Genomic DNA, 21,674 nt, shown 5'->3' on the forward strand with positions numbered 1-21,674 from the left:
TGTGTTTCAGACCTCTGCTCTCACCTGGTGGACATATTTAAAACTGCAGCTTCACCCAATATATCCAAATGAGAGTTTTTGACACCAAAACCATCTTTGTACAGGACGTCTTAGAAATTTTGTTCCTTTTTTCTTTGGCGATCCATGTTGAGTTATCTAAACTCGTCAGAAGCAGACCCAAGACTGGAACAAACTATTCTGAGTTTGTGTTCCTGTTTTAATTGTATGTTTTAGGGAACTTCCTGTATATTCATACTTGGAGCTTTGGTGGTGGCCTTAAGCAGCTTAGTGACGTCAGCTGTCTGACTGGAAGAAACTGAAATCGTCTGCAGAAAGCAGTTCTGGTCATCTTTCCAGCTCAGTATGTTTTAATGGAAAATTAATTACACTTCTCTTTGTGATTAAAAAAATAGGGGCTGGAAAACGTTCTATTGTCACAAGTGCCCATCAAAAACAAACTTTTGTAAATACTAAGTTGCAAAAAGTTATTCTAACACATTGCAAGCTTTTTCCTTTGGTTTTCAAAAAACAACATCTTGGTAAAAGATCAAACCAATAAATCTTTAAATTCAATGTTTCTTATACATTTATTTAATTTTCAAATACTGTACATAAAAAACTATAACCGTGATTATATAAGGTGCATTTATTAAGCTACAAAGTCCTTCATTTTCAACAGAGAATAAACTTTTATAAAACAATATTTAAAGGTTTAAAAGTGAAATATTTTAACATTAAAACGTGCAAGAAAATTTTTGTTCTTTATTACTGAATAAAAACACGTCCTTCATTGCTCCATCTCTGTGCTCACATCTCAGTTGTCTACAGTCCACAGCAGTTGTTAAGAGTCTTCTTTGGGTTGTTTGGGCTCAGTCTGACGTCAGAATCTGACTGCCGCCTCAATCTGACATTTTTCTTTACTTCTCTGTGGTTAAAGAAAAACAAAGGTTGAGTGTTGTCATGGTTTTTAGAGGAAAGGGACACTTTAAACTCAAAATCTGGCCTTGTACCTGGCTAGATGAAGCACAGCCTCTACGACGTTGGTTCCCTCTTTGGCGCTCGTTTCACAGAACAAGGCCCCGTACGCCTGCAAGCAAAGACATCAGTGACTACAGTCAGTTTACACAGAAACACTGGAGACCATGCGTCTGTATACACATTTTCCCCCCAGGTGTAATGAAAACATACCTTGGCCAACTTTTCCCCATGCAAACTGCCCACACAGCTTCCCTCTGGCATCTGCTCTCTGAGGTCCACTTTGTTTCCAATTACACACATGGGGATTTTGTCGTCCGCTGAATCCTTCATAAACAAACATATAGTGCAAAAATGTAATCTTTGTTTTTGGAAATAATTTTTATTTGACATTTTTTTCTGCATTAAGACACTTACCTGAATCTGATCCACCCATGATCTGACGTTAAGGAAGCTGCTTTCTGAAGTAACATCGTAGAGCAGCAGGACCCCGTGAGCTTTACGGAAATAGGACCTGGCAATGCTACGGAACCTGAAGTAAAAAGAAACAACTTTGTTTTCAGTCCAATAATTTTTCCATTAAGTCAACATTTAAATAAGAAAAACGCTGACATGTGTTATTTTCCCTGCTGCTACTTCCTCGACACACATCTCAAAGAGCCGTACCTCTCCTGCCCGGCCGTGTCCCATATCTGCAGGCTTGTCTTCTCTCCATCCACCAACATCTTCTTCATCTGGAAATCAACCCCTAAAGACAAAAAACAGATGTCTGACAAAATGTTGTTAGACAAATGACGTGTTCGCAGCGGCACCCACCCAGCGTTGTCTGCATGTCTCCCCTGAACTCGTTGAGCGTGAGCCTCAGCAGGAAGCTGGACTTTCCGGCTCCTGCGTCTCCTGCTAAAACCAGACGGTACATCGGAGTAGGTTTCTCAATTTCATCCAAGTCTGCTTCCAATGGCTGCGTGAATAAAACAAAACCAAAACAAACTTACTCAATTTTGACCATGAGAAATAATTACAAGCCTCACAACAAAACAGTGTGGGCCTCATTTATTTTTGACTGAATTTGTCTGGAGATGAGGAGATGATGAAAACCACAACATAGAATAAAAATGCTAACGTGCAGTGTCTGTGATCGATGTACGAGGAAAGATCAAAGTTTTACAATTCTTCAAGAAATTTCTTAGCTCTTCCACCTTGACTTGAGTCAATACACTCACAGTTTCGTGAGTGGTGGCTCAGGGATCACCAACATCACTAAAAGACTGAGTATAATCTTTCTGCACAAAATGTTGTGCGGACACGGCCCGTGGCCTTGGGCACCGAGAATTATTTCTCTTTTATGCACTTTAAATTTCACCTCACATTAAGTGTAGAAGTTTTAAGAAATGTGGTCAGTGAGGATGAAAAGATGTTTAAGATCAGAGGATTGTCATGTATCACTGCAGGTTCTGATGGGTAGTTTCCATTTCTATTTTCCATTTCTATTAAATGACTGGTGTGGAAACGGTTGTCCCGTTCTGGCAGCACTAACCCAAACACAATCAGTGTGGGAGGTTGACACAAGCCTAGACTCTCCAGTAAATCTTCCTCAGAACACAGAGTTTGTGAGAGAGACGAAGCATTTATGGAACCTTAGTTATGTGGGTAACTTTTGTTTCTCCCAGTAGGCTCCACTATAGCTGTAGCTGCTGTAGGCTACTCGGTTTCAGTGCATTTCAACTCTAGCAACAACTTGCTAACTGATAAAAAACACAGCGTAATTGTTTTTCAGCGTGGGAATGTCAACACAGACATCGGATTTAGTACTCGGCTCAATGAGCCGTCATTGTTTATAAACTTGTTTGGCAGGGACTTTCTCTGGTATGTCCCGCCTCGTGGCTCTAACTTTCAGGTTTGGTGTCTACGTCTTGTGTCCCGTCTCTGGTCCAGTTTTTATCGATTGCTACTTCAGTTTACCAGTTTACCTTTGTGGAGAAGGCAGACAAGCGTCTTCGTATAGATGAAGCGATGGAGCTTGCCCTGCTGGGAGCCACTGACACGGCAGCATCAGATTTCGCATCAGATATCTGCGACAGATAAAAAAAAAAAAAGGTCAACCTTTAAAGAACCTCAAAGAGCAGAGAGAGCAGCAGTGTGTTGACATCTCTCGACCCACAGTCGGGCCCTGGCGTTTTCTCTGACCTCCACATCAGACGGGACGTACGAGTAGCTGTGGTGCACAGTTTCCACCGAGCTTCTGCTGTCGTCACTGTCGTAGTCGCTGCCTGAGCTCTCGGCTACATCCATGGACATGGAGGAGACCCCGCTGTCCAGGTACTTATCGGCCCAGCTAGACACGTGGGAGTAGGGCTTCTTCCCCGCATCCTGCTCCGAGCTGCGTACAGTCACCGGCACACATACTGGCTTTAGCCGTGACAATTTATTTCACACAGATCAACGTGCAGAGTCACAGAGGTGTGTCTAAAGATTGATATACCTTCCATGGTTGAGTGTGCTCTGTCGGAGGGGTTTCATTCTTCGGGCTGGGATTTCATTTTGGGGAGACAGCTGTTGAGGGGATTAGAAACGCAAGGGAGGAAACTTTTTTTTTTTTTTTTAAACACTTGAACCAGTGAAAGAGTTGACTGTCAGCTTTTATCTGGCATTCAGCCAGTGGGTATGAGGAAATGTGCCATCAGCAGACAAGGGACTTACCCTCCTTTTAGCAGCAACCACCTCAGTCGCCAGCCTCGAGCGCAGCCCGTCGTTACTGTCGTACAGATTCTTATTCATTTCCCTAATGATATTTAGGGAAGTACGAGAGAGAGACAGATTTACTTTCACTTGACACATGGATGCATATTTGTTTCAACTTAACCTGGGCCACTATTTTCTACAGTGGACAGAAGGAATTTACACAGAAAAACCCACAAAAGCATAAAAAAACAATAAAACTAGCCGTCCTTAATGGTTTTAATGTACCAATCAACGGCATTGGCCACTAGACTCTAAATCCTGTAAAATCTAAATACTAGAAAATCCAATTACGTTAAGTGGTTCATTCACACAAATGAGCAACAGAAATGATATTGTGTGATGGATATTTAGATTTAGTCCATAACACACTGTAATGGAGCTGCACAGAATATTTTAAATCAATATTAATATTTATGGTACCACAATATGGTAATTATCAAAAGGCTTCACTTGAAGGTACAAACAAACATGAGGATTCATTGTTGAAGAATGCATATATTATCTATCTGCACACAGTTATATAATAATATTAAACTGGTTTATGTTTAGACTTTTATATTAAATGTATTTCCAGATGTTTTTTCTTTTCTTTTCTTTTTTCTTTAAAGTTAATCCCTCAAAGATTTTCATTTAATAGATGTTGAATTACATTTGCCAAATGAGTTAGCAAAACGGTCAACTGATGTAAGTACTGCAACGTTAATATATTTGTTATCATGACACACTGGGTGAGGAAACAATGCTGTATTAAGTAACTGTTGATGTAACTTAATATCCAGATGAATAGATATATTGATATGAATACTTCACTAAACTGTCACTGTGTCCAGCCGGTCACAGAACTGGAGCATTAAGACACTGGATGTCACCAAATTAACCAGGTTGTGAAGTGTTCATAGATCTCCATAGAATTATTAATTATTCTTACACGTTAATATAAATGAGCTTTCAACTATTTGCTACAGTGCATTAATCATAATCAAAAAGCTTCACGTTAGACATTATCAGCTCAAAGAGAGACTCACTGGAGGATCTGAACGTGACTGGAGTACGACTCGCATTCTGATACCATCCTCTTCAAATCATCCTTTTCTCTGTAAAAACACATTAGCTGGATCATACTCTCAGTGCATCGTAAATCAGCTGAGCTTTAATGAAGACATGGCCTCACCTCTCATGTTGAGCTTTCTGATCCGCATACATGTTCTTCAGCTTGTCCAGCTCTGAATGCAGGATGGAGATGTCCGTCTGGGCTTCGAGCAGAGACCCTCGGAGCTGCGTGTTTTCCTGCGACGAGTTTTAGTCAGTGACAGTTTCACACAACATGAATGCGATTTGCTCAACAGAACCTCCAGCACAACTCACTCACCTCTGAGAGCTCGCTGATTTGTCTGTTCAGTTTGATCACCTCCTCCTTTGAATTGTTCAGTTCACAGTCCTCTTGACTCTTTAGAATAAACAATTACATGAACATTTTTTGTTGTTCAACACACGATGAGTAAAAGCAAAAGTGCAGATAAGTCCAGTGGCAGAGCTAGAATTTCCAGATTGGCAGTCCTTTCTGTTGTCATAGTGAATACAGACATGCCACTGTAGACATGTCTCTGGCCTTTTGGGGACAACCTTAAAAGCTTTAAAAAAAAAAAAAAAGGTCTACAAATGTAAAAAACAAAACCAATACAGGAATCATAAAACCCATGTACTCATGTACTGAACTAGAACCTGTCAACAAGAACACTGACAGATAGAAAAGTACTGGCAATAAGTCAGTAGCTTCAATCTCAATCGTCGCCATCTACAGGACAAAAACAGCAACGATTTTTTCTCTTATTGCTGTTATTTGCATGCACTGTTTGTGTAGCTCTATTTAACATGTGAAATATGCATCATTTGCTAAACAATCCACATAGAACAGATTAAAATAAAATATACAACGTAGACTGACTACGTTGTGGCCTGGTGTCCCATATTTCATCTGTGAATGTCCTAATAAACATGTCGTGGTGTAAAGCAAACCTGGTCAAGAGATACTGAGATAGTGAAGCCTCAGATTTCTGTCAGTGTCGTGCTGTAATTACCCACAGTGTCAATGGAAAACTGCTATTATTCAATTTACTCTGTGACATAAAGTACAACCTCACACTAATGACTTGAAGTCCTGGCTGCAATATTAGCACCACAGTGACCTACAGATCAGCTATAGCAGAGAATACATTGTCAAGCCGTAAAGTCCTAAAGCAATGGTCACACATGACGAGAAACAAGATTACAAAGCGGCCCAGATGAATTATTGGCAACTGACATTAAAATGTTGCACAAGTACCTGGTCACGTTGACACGTCATTGTAAATATAAGACAAAACACATGTTATTGGATAAGGATCAATGCATCACTGGTGCGCCAGAAATCTCTGGAGGCCAATTCAACTTTAGTTTGTAGCGCGTCATGTCCGTCAAGCAGTATCAGGTCTCAGTTTGTAGCTTCATATTGATTGGTACGGTGGAACACACTGTATCATATTAGGTACATGCTCTGCTCTTATTAGGTTTTTTTCTAATTTAACTTTACATTGATTCTCCTTCACATATTCACACACCAAACAAAGCAGTCGCTCGTGGTTTTTAAAACTTTACACAGGATGGTCTTATGATTTTGTACATCAAATTCTCTTCAAATGAAATTCTACGAGCTGGAAGCAAATAATCTTTGTGCTGGTATGTTGGTGATAAATAGATTTCTGATGAATGTGCACTTAAAAGCCCCTTTTACACTTTGCACTGAAATGCATCCACGGGAGTACGACTGCATACATGCTGCATGCATTTAAATCTAATATACACATTAATATAACCTATGTGTTATATTTTAATCTTGTTTCCCCTCCAGTTAAATCGTCTGTTGGGTCAATCGCGCTTTCTCAGAAATGAAGATGCAGCTACACACAATGCAAAAGCTTATGTTGTTGTCATTCACGTTCAATCGATTTTCTTTTCCATTTCATGTTTTTGTAGTTTTCATGAAAGAACAAAGTAAACGCACCTTTAACAGTCTGTCCACTGTGGCGTGCAGGTCTGCAATCTCGTTTTCATGCTTCCTCTGCATGGCAGCCATAATTCCCTCCATTTTCTTGCGCTCCTACAAACATGAAACCAAAGCAGTGAGAGGTGCAGAGTGTTTCAGGCCTTGAAGAGGAGCCTTCATCTGACTTTACAGGAGCTCTTTGTGGAGACACACGTAACCTGCTGCTGTGTGTTGCAACACAAGTGTGCATGTAGCTCACAGGAAATACTGACGACTGTGTAAAAACTCTTCTTTTTAACATAATAAATAAAATACTTTGTCATAAGAACAAGAATACTTGATCAATAAATGCAGCAAAAGACAAACAATGCATTTAGTTTCTTTCTTTTTTATATATATATATATCTGAGGGAATCAAAGTAAATCCTTCAAGTATCACTCACCTCTTCTCTCACCGTCTCCTCTGTTCTGGCAAGCTGTTGTTGTATATCGTCCTCCAGTTCTGCCAGATGACTGTTGTTCATCTCTTCAGCTCTGTTTGAACAGAAAAGTACATTTGTGCTGGCAGCCTAACAAGTGTTCAATAGCACAGCTGCTCAAAATATTAACACAGCAAGATGAAGAGAGAAAATCCATTTACCTACTATGCTTAAGTCAAAACTACTTGACAGACTTGAATGTAAGCGTGCTCCAGTCGTGACTACCTTGTTTTCATCAGACAACACGTGAGCCAATCAAACTAAAGGGAGGGGCAGACTCTGAAAAGAAGATTCCCCTGTTGCACTGGTCTTCCTCATTAGAATTTCCTAATTAGATCCCACACATAGGTGTACTTCCGATGTAAAACATTCAACAGGTTAATTTATTTGAACAGACATTAAAAACAAGGGCACCACTGATGGGAACACTCAGTCTATAAAAAGAATTAAATGAATGGGAAGGGCAGCGCATTTAAGTCTTCCTACTTCCGTGAGTAAGGAATGTCGCCTTTCTCACAATGTGCACAGGGCTTAGACACAAAACAAGAATAGCTCAGACACCCAATCTCTTGTCAAGTGTAAGACTGAAATCAGATTCATTCAAGGAACAGTTTGAGGGATCATTTCACAGATTTAAGCGAAATTAGATCATCTTTAAGCAACAGCATTTACAACCACCGTTCAGCAGGATTTTTAAAGGCAAATCGTGTGACACATTTTATTTCATGAACTGAAAGTTCATTACATAAAACGACACAGTAATTTTGGAATGTGTAAATGTTTGGAAAGTGTCTACTTGTCAAAGCTCAGTTAACTCGTTAGTCCAGAACTGACTCAATTGCTTTTGTGAGGCTACTTCAAACATTGTAACGCTCAAAATCCATTTGCTCCTCTAAGACAATCAAGTGCTTTAAGGCACAAAGATAAAATTACGACAGTGTTTCGCCTACCACTGTATCAGGTGCAAGGTCAAATAAATTTTCTACATAGTGTCAAATCACAACAGATGCCATTTAAGGTTGTCAATCTGTTTACCAGATTACACGTTGTTTTGTTTTTTTGTTTTTGTTTTTTTATGACAAAATCTAAGTAGATACACAAACCTAAGGGAAACACCGAACCCCCATATAAGTGAAAATTACCTCAAAGAAGGTAGTGGTGGTGGTGATAAGCTAATACCTAAAATAGATGCTTTGGACTGAGGAGGTTAAACCTGAGCTGTTGGAACTGAGGTATGTTTGGTGAAACAAAGGAGCAGCACTGGACAAAAACTGCTGCCAACCGTAATACTCTCAGCCGACGTTGTGTGGCAACCAGTGCCACAAGAAATATATTGCACGGACAGAGGGACAAATGAAGAAGCAGACTGACTTCTGCAATGACCCAAAGCAACGGACCCAAACTTCTAACTTGGGTCGATCCAAATTAAGAATGAAAAGATTGATGGATGCTAATGAGCAAGTTAGTGGATGACCACCTGTGTACACCACTGATAGTGACGTTACAACAGTATCCACATCATCCTCATTCTCAGAATGGTGACGCCACCATTGGATATGGTCAGAATAATTATTCCCAGTACTGACATGACCATGACTGAATTCATTTTACAAAGCTTTAACTCATTAGCCACAGAAGCCTTGTGTTATCATAATCGGTGCTCACACTGTAACGGCTAATTTCCATTTCACAGGGCAATAGTTCTGACACCTACTGACCCCATATGAAAAAGTTATTTTTTCTTACCGTTTCAGACTGGTCTCCAGCTGTTCATACTCTAGTCTGTTGTCCAGGCTTTGATTGACCAGAGACTGAATGATTTCCTCATACGGCTGCAGCAGAGTCATGCTTGCAGAGGAGTAAATGGCCTGGTAAAGATCAGCCAGCTGCTCCCTGAGACTATATATGGGCAAAGGGTTACAAGGAGCAATGAACAGGTCAGTGCCATTTATTTCAAGGACATATTCCTCCAAAAAACTACCAAGGATTTTCAGACTGAACATGAATTATCATCAGCCACGGAAAGGGATCGAACAATATACATAAACATATTTGGCCAAATGCAGATGTTAGGATGTAAAAATCAACATACATAGAGAAAATATTGTGCTGAACAAATAACATGAATTGGGGTTTGATGCCACAAAAGTTCACCTTGAGCATATTTGCTTCACATAGGAATTACTAATATTTCTTCTATTTTTAACAGAATACACTTTTACCATTCACCAATTAGCTTTAGCTAATGCAGATGTCTCACTTTCTAATCAGTAGTCAACATCTACCAATGATTATCTTCCATCTTCTTCTGCAGCTTTGTGTTCGTAACATGCCAACCTGAACATTATAAGAGTGATGGAGCTCAAATGTTCAGTGCACAGGCGCTGCATTATAAAACAGTCGGTTTCACTGGTGTACGTTTTAATTTACTGATTTAATTTGCTTAGTTCAGGTGTTACTGAGCAGAAGAGTCCGAATTGAGAGTTGATTTACTTTTAAATTCTTAGACACACACATACACACGCACACGCCTGTATGACTAATGTGTGCAAAGAGACTGTGCCCTCAAAGAGAAACACTTACTGTGTATTTTGCGTGTCCGTCGAATGAGTCACTCGAACTAAACGAAATCATTTAAATAATATAATAAAATGTATGTTGTAGTACATAAATATGAGAAAAACAAAACAAAACAAAACACGTCTGGCTAACTGCTAACAGTTAGCCAGACGTGTTCCAGGATCCTGAGCTAACGGTTAGGTTAATATCGTTGCCAGGTAATAATATCCTGGTAAACCGTTGCTAGCTAATGTACTGGTTAACCGTTGCCAGGTAATATCCCGGTTAACCGTCGCCCAGTAATATCCTGGTAACCCATTGCTAGGTAACGTACTCGTTAATCGTTGCCAGGTAACGTCAATATCCTGGTTAACTTTTACCTTTCGGACAGGAGAGCCTCCGCATCTATCCTGCTCACGAAGTCTTCCCACGGGCCACCAGGGTTTTGAGATGCCGCTGCGCCAAACGACGCCAAATCCAGAGTCTCCGAAACCTCCTGAAACCTGGAGGAAAACTTAGTGTAGTCGATGTATCCTTCTTTGTGCGCGTCGAACTTGTCGAACAGGGCTTTGATCTCGGGTTCGGGGACGTTGAGCTCGCGGCAGACCACATTGAAGTCCTCGTACTCAATCTGACCCGACTTGTTCACATCGCAGGCGGAAAACAGTCTCCGGAGGCTGGGTCGATCCATGGCTACAAGTAAAATCCAATACAGAGCGTAACATAAAAAAGAAAGAAAAAAGTTTTAAGCTAAAAAAAATTTTAACTCCGAAGAAAAAGAAAGCCGACTCCTGCACCGAGTTGGCCGAGTTAAGAGCCGCGACAAGTGAAGCGCTGGAGGGGATTGGTCCAGATCCCGATCTGGGGCGGGTATCAGCCGAATCAATGGGTCCAGTGTCGGCCGCTTCCTACCTGGAGCTACTGCAGCCACTGGAGTTTGTAATTACGTGGAGTTAGATGTCGTGCCAGTGTGTGCAGTGAGGCAGTAAATTCAGCAGTCATTGAACACATACGCATTTGCTGGCGTCTGTTTGCCTTTAAGGTGTGAGGGTTTTTATCAGATACGCTTGTTTTTGTTCTACCTGAGGGTATGTTCCCGTCTCCACCCTTTGAGATTAACACTATACATGAAAAAATAAAAATGTAACATATATATATATATATATATATATATATATATATATATATAGAGAGAGAGAGAGAGAGAGAGAAATTATAAATAAAAATGCCATGCACAGAGAGAGTCGTGATGATATAATAATAAAATCATGAGTCGCATAAATAAAAACATTATCAATTTTATCTTTATTTGAAAAATTAAAATAAAGTGCTTTTTATGTACAATACAAAAAAGAACAGTAGTGATGTATGAAAAAAAATCACAATATAGTTTTTTTTTTTACATTGGCAGCTGAATTTACAAAACAACTTTACAAAGAAAGAAATAAAATAAAATAAAACAATTGTTAACTTACATGTTGCACTGTCACAAACAGAAGGCCTGGCTATAGTGGTTCATTAGCAGACTAGGATAAGTTCACTGTGGCGTTAGGCTTGCGTTCAAATAAAAACAGCACCTGCACAAATTATTTGACTAAATCACTGCCACTTTATTAGTTCTGCCTTTAGCAAATTGAATGCTGTTCCGATGACGGCCACTTCACTGAAAGCTGCCGTTTTTTTTTTGTTTGTTTCGTTTTTTTAATAACAGTCAAAGCTTGGGTCTTTTCATACTGCATGAGTGTATTAGAGCTGACCAGTCTGTGAAATTAATTTTTGCAGTGCCATTTACAGGTAACATAATACTAATGTTTATATAGATATCTCCAAAAGAATCAACCAGTGGTCATTTATATACTACAATTTAAGAATACAGTTTAGTCCCTGACTGAGTTTGAAGCCACCTTAACAAAAAAAATAAAATAAAATAAAAAAAACACACCTCATGAGCACATTTTGTACAACATTGACACTATTAAATTACATGTATTCTGTTTTCTGTCTAAGCGTGGCCTGTCCTGTCACACCTATAGTGTAGCATTTGACTCTACAGCACTACTACCTGGTTAGTTTATTACCCCAAGAGGCACATCTCTTGATTATTGTTTCAGAAGGCATTTTTCCATTTTCCCCAAGGCAGATTTGTAATCAGATCCACAACCTGCATTGTACTAAGGCTTTTTTAGCATCATGTGCAAATCCTATGCATTCTGAGTCGAGTTGCATGCCTTCCCCCATTACGTATGCATTTTTTTTTGTGAAATCTAGAGCCAAACTCAAGTAAGACTTCAAAAACACTTTGTGACATTGTGTGAAATGCTATCAAATTGCGCTGTAATCCGACTCGTACGTATGGTGGTTCCCGTGGTTTGTAATTTATTTCTTCATAAGGAGATAAATAATTAAAATTTGTATGTTTATTACTGGATGAGAATGAAAGTTATTGCCTTTACGGTTGTCTTTAAAAACCACTTAAGCAAGCAGAGGCAGTTTTTTTTTTCTCCTCAGTAACACAATATTGATATCAAAGTTGAGGCTATACACATGTGTGTTATTTAAATCAGATTATGAATAGGTGTGGTATTTAAATATGTATTATTATTTCGCCTTGAGAACAGAGATAGATAATTAAAACTTGAAAAAATGACTGTGAAAAATGCCCATAACATTTGGCCACATAATCATAACAAATATTTATAACCTTTCGTCATGCTGCAATAAATCAACTGCCACAGATTTACGTCACTGTACTGAACCCTCGTCTCTTATCATCTGTTGATGTCATGCCAGCCTTTCGTAAGCTTCGTCTCCTCAGAACACACAAAAAAATGGCTGAAATCTGTTGCATACTTGCAGTTAGTCTAATGAGTGTGAGTTTGTGTGAGTGTGTGTGTGTGCGGGCGTGTGTTTGCAGTGCCACTGATCCTCAAGTAGCTAACAGTGCCAACACCCTTGTGCTTGCTCGGTCTCAAGGTGAGGTCTTTCTCCGTGTTTGCCTCACTTCACATTATTTGCTTTGCATAGACTGCCTATCTCATGAAGAACAGCAATGATAATACCTGGAATGAGCTTTCCCCCTTTGTCAAAAAAGAAAAAAGAAAAACAAAAAAGACTGTTAAAAGTCAAGACCTTCTTCAGAGGAACTTTTCTATACCCAGTAACCTTTTCCAATACTTTAAAAAGTACATTTGTGTCTTCATATGGGACTGTTTTTTATTTGGTATGTAGTGATTGAGGTGGTGAGAGTTTCCACAGCATTTCCACTGAGGTGGTTACCTGTTTTCTATCACTCTATAAATAATAATCTACTTTTGAAACAACATTCTCTTCTTGTCTGAAAATTTTCTTTTCTGTGTTTCAGTGAAATCTAAAATCATGAGTATAACTCGTTTGAGTGAACACAGGCTATCTAAGAAACTGTGACGTGACTGTGACTTCTTCTTTCTCGCCTCGCGCCGGCTCGTTCGTGTGTATACTGGTGTTTACTTTGCTACAGTACAGTACAGTACATAGTGCATAGCCTCAGTGACGGGTACACTCTCACCAGATAACTGAATGAAAATAAAGCAGGACTGTGTCGGCCCTCGGCGGCAACCTGTGAGTATCACTCTGCCTTCCAAAGCATTACCAGTATATTATATGGACGGACTGAGTGGCAATGCTCTGTAATTCAGTCGTGAAACCATGGCTGTGCTGCCACATCTACGCTCGTTACATTCCTGTGTGTGTGCAAGCGTCGAAAGTCTGAAGGCATACTCGAACTTCTTCAGTGTGCTTCAAATGCACATGAATAAGAGGGATGAGAGGGAAATAAATGCACATGGACCACAGAGACAGAACAAAAAAAAAAAAAGAAAGACAAAGTGCAAAATCCGTGTAATCAAATGTCTCTCAGTGAGAGTGCTGCTTTTCCCTCCTATACTGTTTTGTTTTTCTGAACAAGTGCACTCTTTCCTTTATGCTCAAAGTAAGTCTCTCCATATAAGATGAAGGCGGGCCTCACACTATAGAGTCTTTAATCTCAGAGCCCAGCCTGACTCGTGGCCGTGGGCATGTGGGGGAAATCTCTACATGGCTCTCCTTCAAGTTCAGAGGCCTCTTCTCCGACTCCGAGAAGCTCTTGCTGTTGTCGGGCGACGAGCACTCGTGCGGCGGAGTGCTGCAGATGTAGTTGTCATTAAGGGTCTGGTAGCCCTTGTGATCTGGCACCGACGCTGTGACTGTGTTGCCATTGAGCGGCAAGTTCTCAGCCGGTTTCCCCACTATTCTGGGCTTCTTCTGCTGCATGTTCGGACACTCTCCCTCCTTGAGCATGGATTTCATGTGGTCACGGTTCCTGTAAACCACAAACAGGGAGAAGACCACCAGGGAAAACGCCAGGAGGGCGCAAACCACTATCAGCTCATTCCAGTAGGTCTTAGTGTTGATCTGCGGTGAGCGGGTCTCCCCTGGCAGGATGATGAATTCCTCCTGGGAGATTTGAGGCGTACGTGATCGGCCTGTGAGGGTGGTGCTCTCCTGCTTGGCTTCGCCCCTCACGCAGTAGTTTGCCAGCAGCTGTCTGAACCCTTCCTCCACTGACCAGCACTCGTAGGTTTCCTGCCTGTCAGCCTGAGCTACCACCACCAGTCCCCCCTCTGGGCTGGGGTAATGGAAGTGACCCGCGCTCTCGCTGAACTCCCACCTCCTCTCGGCCAAATTAGAGCGCAGCTTGCAAGGCAGCACTTTGAACGTGTTGGCTGGGATAATGATCACCTGGCACGATGACACCCCTGCAAAAAAAAGGCAAAGCGGAGACAGACTGAGTCAGATATTGCATGAAATGAGCTGCACCACTTTATCCGGTGCAGAATTCACAATATTAATGGTCTGACACAAAGCACACATTTTAATCCACACTCAATTTGAAAAGCAAAGCATTAAAATAATGAAGGCAAAGTGCTGCTCTGTAAATCTCTGACAGCTCAGAGAAGAGGAGGACACATACGTGTAGGTGGAGGTTTAAAAAGCCGTGGGCTCGCAGTCTTGTTGCAAATAGCTGATGTGTCTGCGTCGTCTACATCCTGCCGCCAGGCGCTGAAACACATACGCTTAATTGTAAAGTTTCATTTTAAAATGCAGTGTCCTACCCTCTAATATTTACATATCACAGAAAGCCTTGGCTGCTAAAAATGTTCGTAGATTATTGCGCAGGGGGACGCTCTACGTACTTGCTCGTTGGTGCTCGTCTGATATCTCCACACCACCTCCCGTTCCAGGCACAGTAAGGATCCCTTGAGAGGATGCACTCCCCACAGCTCTGATAATTAGTGCAGTTAGCTACTGGGACCTCCACCACTTCAGAGAAAGAGGAAACATAAAGCTGACCCTGCGGAGGAGAGATGACAAAGCATGGGACAAACAGGAAATGCCCCAAATACAAATGACTATTTTCATCCAGGTTCTTCCCTGCCTGACCCTGATCTAAATGCAGTATCATGAGTTTTCTTTCCCATTCGTAATGGAATAATCATCTAAGCAAACACATGCCAGGATTCAATCAGTGTCACAAATCCAGCTGTAGCTGTATTAGCTCAATGAACACGAGGTCTGCTTTAGGCTGTGTCTCTTAATGTCTCATGGAATCTCTAAAGTGCCAATGAATGAACAAGGCTTATTTGTTCGCAGCATGAGGACTCCACTTACCTTTTCTGTGTCCAGCTCAATGTGCTGCACTGGCTGGGCCTCACGGAAGAGCACCATCTCCTCAATGATGTGCATCTTGTTGTTGACGTTAATGGCTTTATGGAGTCTGCCATCGTCTAGGAGGCAAAAAACTCAATTTGAAGTTCAACTCTACACAGGGTGATTTAAAAAAGTTCCTGATGAGTGTGACTGTGCATTACCTGTGCCGATGAAGAGCACGTTGTACACCTTCTTGGCTGCCTGGACTCGATGGACAGCAATCTGCGTGTAGCGCACATTACGTTTCAGCAGAAGGGGCTGGCTGCGGATCACGCTGTCCATCAAGAAGTGGTCTTTGACGAAATTCAGGACCTTGTCTGGCATGTGCAGCGAGGAGGAGATGCCCTGTTCTCTGGCAGCATTTGTGATGCACTGTGAAAGCAACAAGTTGCATTTTTATTACCCTACCGACCCTGTGCGACGGCACTTGTGCGCTTACTTTTTTACACATTTCAGGTTTTTAAAACGTGATAAGCCTGCCAGGAAAGGAATGCAATGACGGCCTGATAAGAATCGTGTTTAGGGGAAGAGGAGGAGCGAGGCCGGCTTGTCAGATGTCTCCTCTAACCTCGTTTGCCATACAAATTGAGGACAAATTGAGGACGTGACTGATGAGCAGACAGGAACATCTGAAAGCCCTCATGCAGCTGACAAAACAACTTGAGGGCTTTGACATGTGTATGTGTGTCTAACAGGTCCTCCAGCAGAGGGCAGCAGGCAAATACTCACTGCTCCAGGTCGAGGCTCTGGGACTGGATGGTTGTACGTGTACCACTGCTGGGTCTCTCGGTTGACCTCACGGTATCGGCCGTTGAACGCCTTTTCCACCTGGTCCATGGTGAAGGCACACACTGCAGAGCTGCCTGATGCACCCTTGTACCTTAGGAGACATAAACAAGTATCAATTTATACTGTCAATTTACACCCACACACACACCAAATGAGTACTGAGTATTAGAGGGAATGACAATTTAATATTTGATAGAATAAATATTTATTTCTCCCACAGACAAGCATATTTAGAAATTGTGTCTTATACCTGGCCAAGTCAAAAAACATTCCTCACATGAGTTCAACAGTGTCCTCAAATCTAACTGTGGCCTTTCAATCTAAACTGCGTCGTGTGCCACCACGTCTTCCTCACCACTGAGATGTGAAGACTCCGTAAAACACAGTGTTCTTCCAGTCGTCGGGGCTGGGCGTGAGCACAAACATGTCTTGGATTATGTTGAAGGGGAAGCCGTCATCGGGCAGGGAGCACAAGAGCTGAGCTTTCAGGAAAGTCGTCCACTTCTTCTGCAGGACCCTCTCGCCGCCGATGTCACCCTGAAACAGAAAAAGAGCTTTTCAGCATGAGGCCAGTAGAGGGTGCAACAAGACCGACGCCGCCGCTCCCTCTAGACAATTCCTCTGCACATTTTGAGACTCAGCTGTGATTTGGAGCGGTCTGACAGGATAGTGATGTGCCGCACATTATACGTTGCCGTAATTTACCTGAACATACAGTACATAGTGTCACCTTACTAAAAGAGGAACGGAAGGAGGGTCTAAAGGTGAAGCTGTTTGAATTGATTTAAGTGAAAAACGTTTAACTCCTGCAACAAAACCATAATGAGCTAAATGAATGAATTTGTGCCTGAAACACAGATGCACCCTGAGGCAGCAGACTTCTAGGTCATGAAAATAATATACATCATCACAGCAGGCATAGATTTAAAAAACAAAAAAACAACAACAAAAAAAAAGACACCCGGGGCTTAGAGGAGAGCAAATGCTTTTAAATGAAAAAGAAAAAGAAGCATTGCTCCCAGACAATCCTTCTTCACTGACACCACCTCTGCGATTCGCCGCCTCTGGCACGAGCCTTCAGAACGAACGCGTGGCACAGGACCTCCTTGACACGCAGACTAATTCGACTACAGCGATATTGCCGCAAACCTGAGGGCAACCGCATCTTTAAGGAGCCGAAGTGATTTACGGTATGTGACGCCGTAATGCTGATTATATTCCACATTCATTTACAGGTCTGGGGAAGTTTACCACTTTACTACAAAGAGCTAAACTGAAGAGGTTATTTTAGATTTTTGGAAAAGTGGAATTTTAATGAGAGGGTGTAACAACATGAAACGCGGCTGCAGTCTTTAAGATGTGCAGAGCAAGAAAGAAGAAATACTAAAAGAACTGAAGTACAAAAAAGAAAAAAAACCCTTTAACATCAATCTGCTATTGAGTCGACTTTATTTTACATTAATCAGAGCAAATGGCAGCGCTGGATGGGATGGGGAATGACACATGACCATCCTGAGCTTCGGAGGCAATTACTTATTGTAGTAAGCCAGGCAGATAATGAGCGACATACAGAACATATTCCTTGGTCCTTCTGGCTGAAACTACTTTTATCATTTAATGCCACTCTGAGCTTAAACTGACTTCTGAATAATTGAAACACGGGGAGCCCGTTCATTAATCTCTTGTAAAAGCATCTCTTGCTCAAAAGGCTGTTCAAAACGCTGTGAACATGGCAGGCAGTAATGGCTCCTTCCTGGGAACAATCCTGCAGACGAGAACACGCGTTGTTTTGTTTGCTTCAAGCACAGCATTGTTTATCACTCCCTAGTTAGCCTTGATGAAGCAGAACCAAAGTAATAAACACCTGAGTATACAACAAAGATGAGGACACAATCAGGCAGGATTTTAATTGAGATGTGGCCAATGACTGGCCTTAAATAAGCTATTTAAAAAGTAATCACCGTATAGTTTTACATAAATCACGTGACACGTCTCTCTGTTGAGCATTTACCTCATTTAAAAGCCCCGATATAATTTTTAGCAGAATACTTAACATTAAAAACATATTCACATGAAGCCATTAACTAGAGTGTGTCTCAGATCTGATGTATGGAAAAACATGATGGAGTGGATACTCTGGAAAGGGTACGATTGTGAAACAGCCCTTGTGATTCATAACTGGGTTTTGTGTGGCAACACTTCAAAACATCAGCTGGTATTTTTCCTTCTCCTTGGACAGTGATAAACGTGACTGATTTTCAAAGAGACAAGCAGCTCTCTGATCTGAAGAACAGGCTTGTGACTGCGTTAATAATGTTTACAGAACTGAGCGAGCCCTAAAACAGTGTTAGCAGATACGTGTGCGGTTGCTGGTTTAGTTTCAAAAGCCTGAAGTGTTTCACTCAGAAAGTCAGAAACAATTTCTGCGCACAGATCTTGAGCTGCAGTAATCCCGACCATTTTTAGTTAGCTACTGATTCCCGTCTGAACACAAATATTTGCTGAAACATGATAAGAATTGAAAGGATTTGGAGAAAGGGAATCAAACCGCGGGGAACCGTGTTTTTCTGTAAAAGGAGATCGTGCGTCATTGCCCAGAAGGACTGTGAGGTGCCGTATACAAAATGTATTTATCTGTAAGCAGCTTTCAGAGGACTACTTAAGGCCTGTATAGGAGCGTAAACATAAGCACACGCGAAATGCGCGAGCACACAAACAAACCCCCGTCCCGGTTTGATGGATTCCTACAGTGACGAGGGGCGCACGTGTTACCCAAGTCTTTTTAGATGGACTATCTGCCTCCGAGCATCACTCACCTTACACACGCGAGCAATGCGTGACACAATGGTGTTGTCAAAGAAATCGAACTCCTTTCCTGCTTCACTGAAGAAGAAGTAAATCTTATCATCGTCGCCCACTGGGTTGCCCTTGGGTAGACTCTCCTGTATGTAGGCAGAGCCAACAAAGGCCGGGTCTGAAAGGAAACCAGCAGCACTGTCACACTGGGATCCCCTCTGACATCAACACGCTAAATGGAGTCCAGTAGCAACATGGGCTGAGAGACTGTATGTGGACGCTTTCTATTCTGCACATCTGACACAAACTGAATTTAATCCATATAAGATGTAAAATAATAATTGTTATTATACACCAATCAGACATGACATTATGACCACCTTCCTTATATTTTGTAGGTCTCCAAAATAGTTGTGACTCATCAGTGAATGGACATGGACCTTCTGAGGGGATGTTTTTGTGGGGGTCTTTGGGCCTAGAGGGGAGGGGTCTCTCCCACAGATACTTGATCAGTTAGGGATCAGTTTGGAGGCCAGGTCAACACCTTGTGCTGTTTTTAGTGTTTTCTGAGTTGTTCCTTTGTGTGTCTGTGTCAGGCTGCATCCTGCTGGAGATGACTGCTGCCATCAAGGAGTGTCATTCCTATTGGGCAGGGGGTACCTGGTCTAGTGTGGGTGGGTGGTACATGTCTAAGTAACATCCACATGAATGAATGCCAGGTCCAAAGGTTTCCCATCAGAACATTTTACTGTCCCAAGGTGGTCAATGATATTCACTTCACATGTCAGCGGTCATAATGTTAAGCCTGATCGGTGTACGAGGAGATCATAGACAGCATTGTCCTACAGACAAAGGATTGTACCTTGAAGCCAGTTGAGTGAGTTTTCTGTTTTTAGAGCAGTTCCTTGGCTTAGACTCTTGTAAATGATGGGTTCATTTCCTTGGAAATTGCTGACTGTACCAGCGTACAGCTCCCCATCTGCAACACAGACGAAGAAGACCAACGTAATCACAGCATTAACCACCAGGGAATGAGGCTTCTGCGACACGCACGGTAATGAAATCCAGAGGTTACGCCCCAATTTGTCTCCATATCAACCACCTGGACGTGGTTACTTTACTGATTCCCACGGTGGCTTCTTCCGAATCAAAACATTTACCACAGATTGATTTTTATCAGCGGGTGACAGCCATTGCGAGACCTACCAGCCATGATGGCGGTGGACTTGTATTCGGGGTTAAACGGGCAGCGGCTCCGTCCATCCTCTGTAACAATCTCGCCAGTGTCGCTCTTGATGAGGGAGAAGTCTGTAGTGTTCTGCAGGAAACACACACACACACACACGCGCCATATGTCACATGTGGAAAGTAGAGCGGTAACCTGTTCTGACAGTGGCCGCTGTCTTCTGGTCTCACAGCGAAAAGGTGGTCAGTCTTTGGCTGAAGTTGAAACGCGGGTCATCCGTGTTTGTTTGTTATGGATTGTTCTAAAAGGCCTTAAAAGATTTGTAGCCAAGGATTGAGAACCAGATCGATTCTTATATAATCTCGTTACATGCATTAAATATTTTGATCCATTTCCCAAGGGCACAGGAGATAATGAAATAATGCACGCATATCGTATCTATCTGGGCAGAGCCTCCGCCAGACTGCTAAATGAGTTGAGAGGCAGGAAGCAGCAGATTTCAGATGCTCTTCCTCTAGAACCTGATAAATAAATCACATATGAAGTCCGGCACGAGAGTAATCAACTTTTCTGAGAAACAGAAAAGCTCAGTTTTCTTTCACGTCTTTACAAAACAAGACGACGCAAGTGCGGTCACTGCAGCAGATGTGACAGTTTGATACAGACACTTACTATGTAAGCACAGATGGGGCTGAAGGCGTACGTTCCACATGCGTACAGATGAGTGCTGTTCATCGGTAGTAAGATCTTGATGTAGTTGAAGCAATCCGTCTGTGCGAGGAAAAAGACGAAAATTAATTTCAACACTTCTTTCTTTACAGCTACTGACGCAGGAGGATTAAGGTCTATAAATAAGACAGTACTGACACTAACTGAGCGTGCTCTCAATTCACATATTTCATTAATAAAAACAGTCATTTATCCTACTGACACAGTTATTTAATTTCCCGTTTAAAGACAAAATAGTTGATACAGTAGATGCCTAAAAAAGTAAAGGTAAAACTACTATATATAAACCACTCAATAAAATACTCAATAAAAGAGTCTGTTTATGTGTGTGAGAGTGAACGTGGAGTGGGCTTACAAAAGAAAAGAGTGCAATAGAGGAAAGAAAGTGAGCTCAAAGGGAAAGGAAAAATCCATTGTTGTGGAATGGAAAGTTCGAACTTTACAGGAAATATCCAGGGTTCTGCCCTGGGTCTGTTTTGCGAGTGCCGTACAATAATGGTCATCTCGAGCAAGGGGCAAACGTGCACTCATGTAAATAACATTTGAGCCATGCAAGTTCAGCTACTTGAGCTTTAAAGCAGCGGTTCACTCGCCTGCAGGTCTTTGCCTTTGAAACTGCACTCATCTCTCTTCCTCTCTGGAGTTTTCCATGTGAGCTGCAGGAGAAAAGGCA

General features: G+C 41.8%; 2 protein-coding genes across 5 annotated transcripts in view; both read right to left on the reverse strand.

The window, feature by feature from the left end:
- Nucleotides 1-568: 568 nt before the first annotated feature.
- Nucleotides 569-10,800, reverse strand: zgc:162879 (ras and EF-hand domain-containing protein). Of its 2 annotated transcripts, none has more exons than XM_047595362.1 (17): nt 10,158-10,800; nt 8,965-9,117; nt 7,183-7,273; nt 6,758-6,853; nt 5,087-5,164; nt 4,889-5,004; nt 4,743-4,811; nt 3,676-3,757; nt 3,458-3,528; nt 3,163-3,355; nt 2,946-3,047; nt 1,792-1,936; nt 1,642-1,723; nt 1,393-1,507; nt 1,189-1,302; nt 1,011-1,087; nt 569-925 (listed from the first exon to the last, which is right to left on the reverse strand). In XM_047595362.1, the coding sequence occupies exons 1-17, from the start codon at nt 10,466-10,468 to the stop codon at nt 823-825; spliced, it is 1,998 nt and encodes a 665-aa protein (XP_047451318.1). In that variant the 5' UTR covers nt 10,469-10,800; the 3' UTR covers nt 569-822. The 2 variants fall into 2 exon arrangements, with proteins under 2 accessions (XP_047451318.1, XP_047451319.1); XM_047595363.1 differs by lacking the exon at nt 10,158-10,800 and adding an exon at nt 9,802-10,016.
- A 259-nt stretch (nt 10,801-11,059) lies between these two features.
- Nucleotides 11,060-21,674, reverse strand: part of sema4ba (sema domain, immunoglobulin domain (Ig), transmembrane domain (TM) and short cytoplasmic domain, (semaphorin) 4Ba) — a 44,788-nt gene continuing 34,173 nt past the window's right edge. For all 3 annotated transcript variants that reach the window (XM_047596627.1, XM_047596626.1, XM_047596628.1), the window contains exons 4-15: nt 21,595-21,657; nt 20,945-21,043; nt 20,293-20,404; nt 19,949-20,065; nt 19,107-19,264; nt 16,646-16,827; nt 16,231-16,381; nt 15,663-15,873; nt 15,463-15,578; nt 14,988-15,145; nt 14,765-14,853; nt 11,060-14,549 (exon numbers count right to left, since the gene is read on the reverse strand). In XM_047596627.1, the coding sequence (XP_047452583.1) occupies nt 13,777-14,549; nt 14,765-14,853; nt 14,988-15,145; nt 15,463-15,578; nt 15,663-15,873; nt 16,231-16,381; nt 16,646-16,827; nt 19,107-19,264; nt 19,949-20,065; nt 20,293-20,404; nt 20,945-21,043; nt 21,595-21,657 (2,229 nt within the window). In that variant the 3' untranslated portion in view covers nt 11,060-13,776. The remainder of the gene's footprint in view (nt 14,550-14,764; nt 14,854-14,987; nt 15,146-15,462; nt 15,579-15,662; nt 15,874-16,230; nt 16,382-16,645; nt 16,828-19,106; nt 19,265-19,948; nt 20,066-20,292; nt 20,405-20,944; nt 21,044-21,594; nt 21,658-21,674) is intronic.

Source organism: Mugil cephalus, chromosome 10 (assembly GCF_022458985.1).
Source record: "Mugil cephalus isolate CIBA_MC_2020 chromosome 10, CIBA_Mcephalus_1.1, whole genome shotgun sequence".
In the NCBI taxonomy this organism is placed as follows: Eukaryota; Metazoa; Chordata; class Actinopteri; order Mugiliformes; family Mugilidae; genus Mugil; species Mugil cephalus.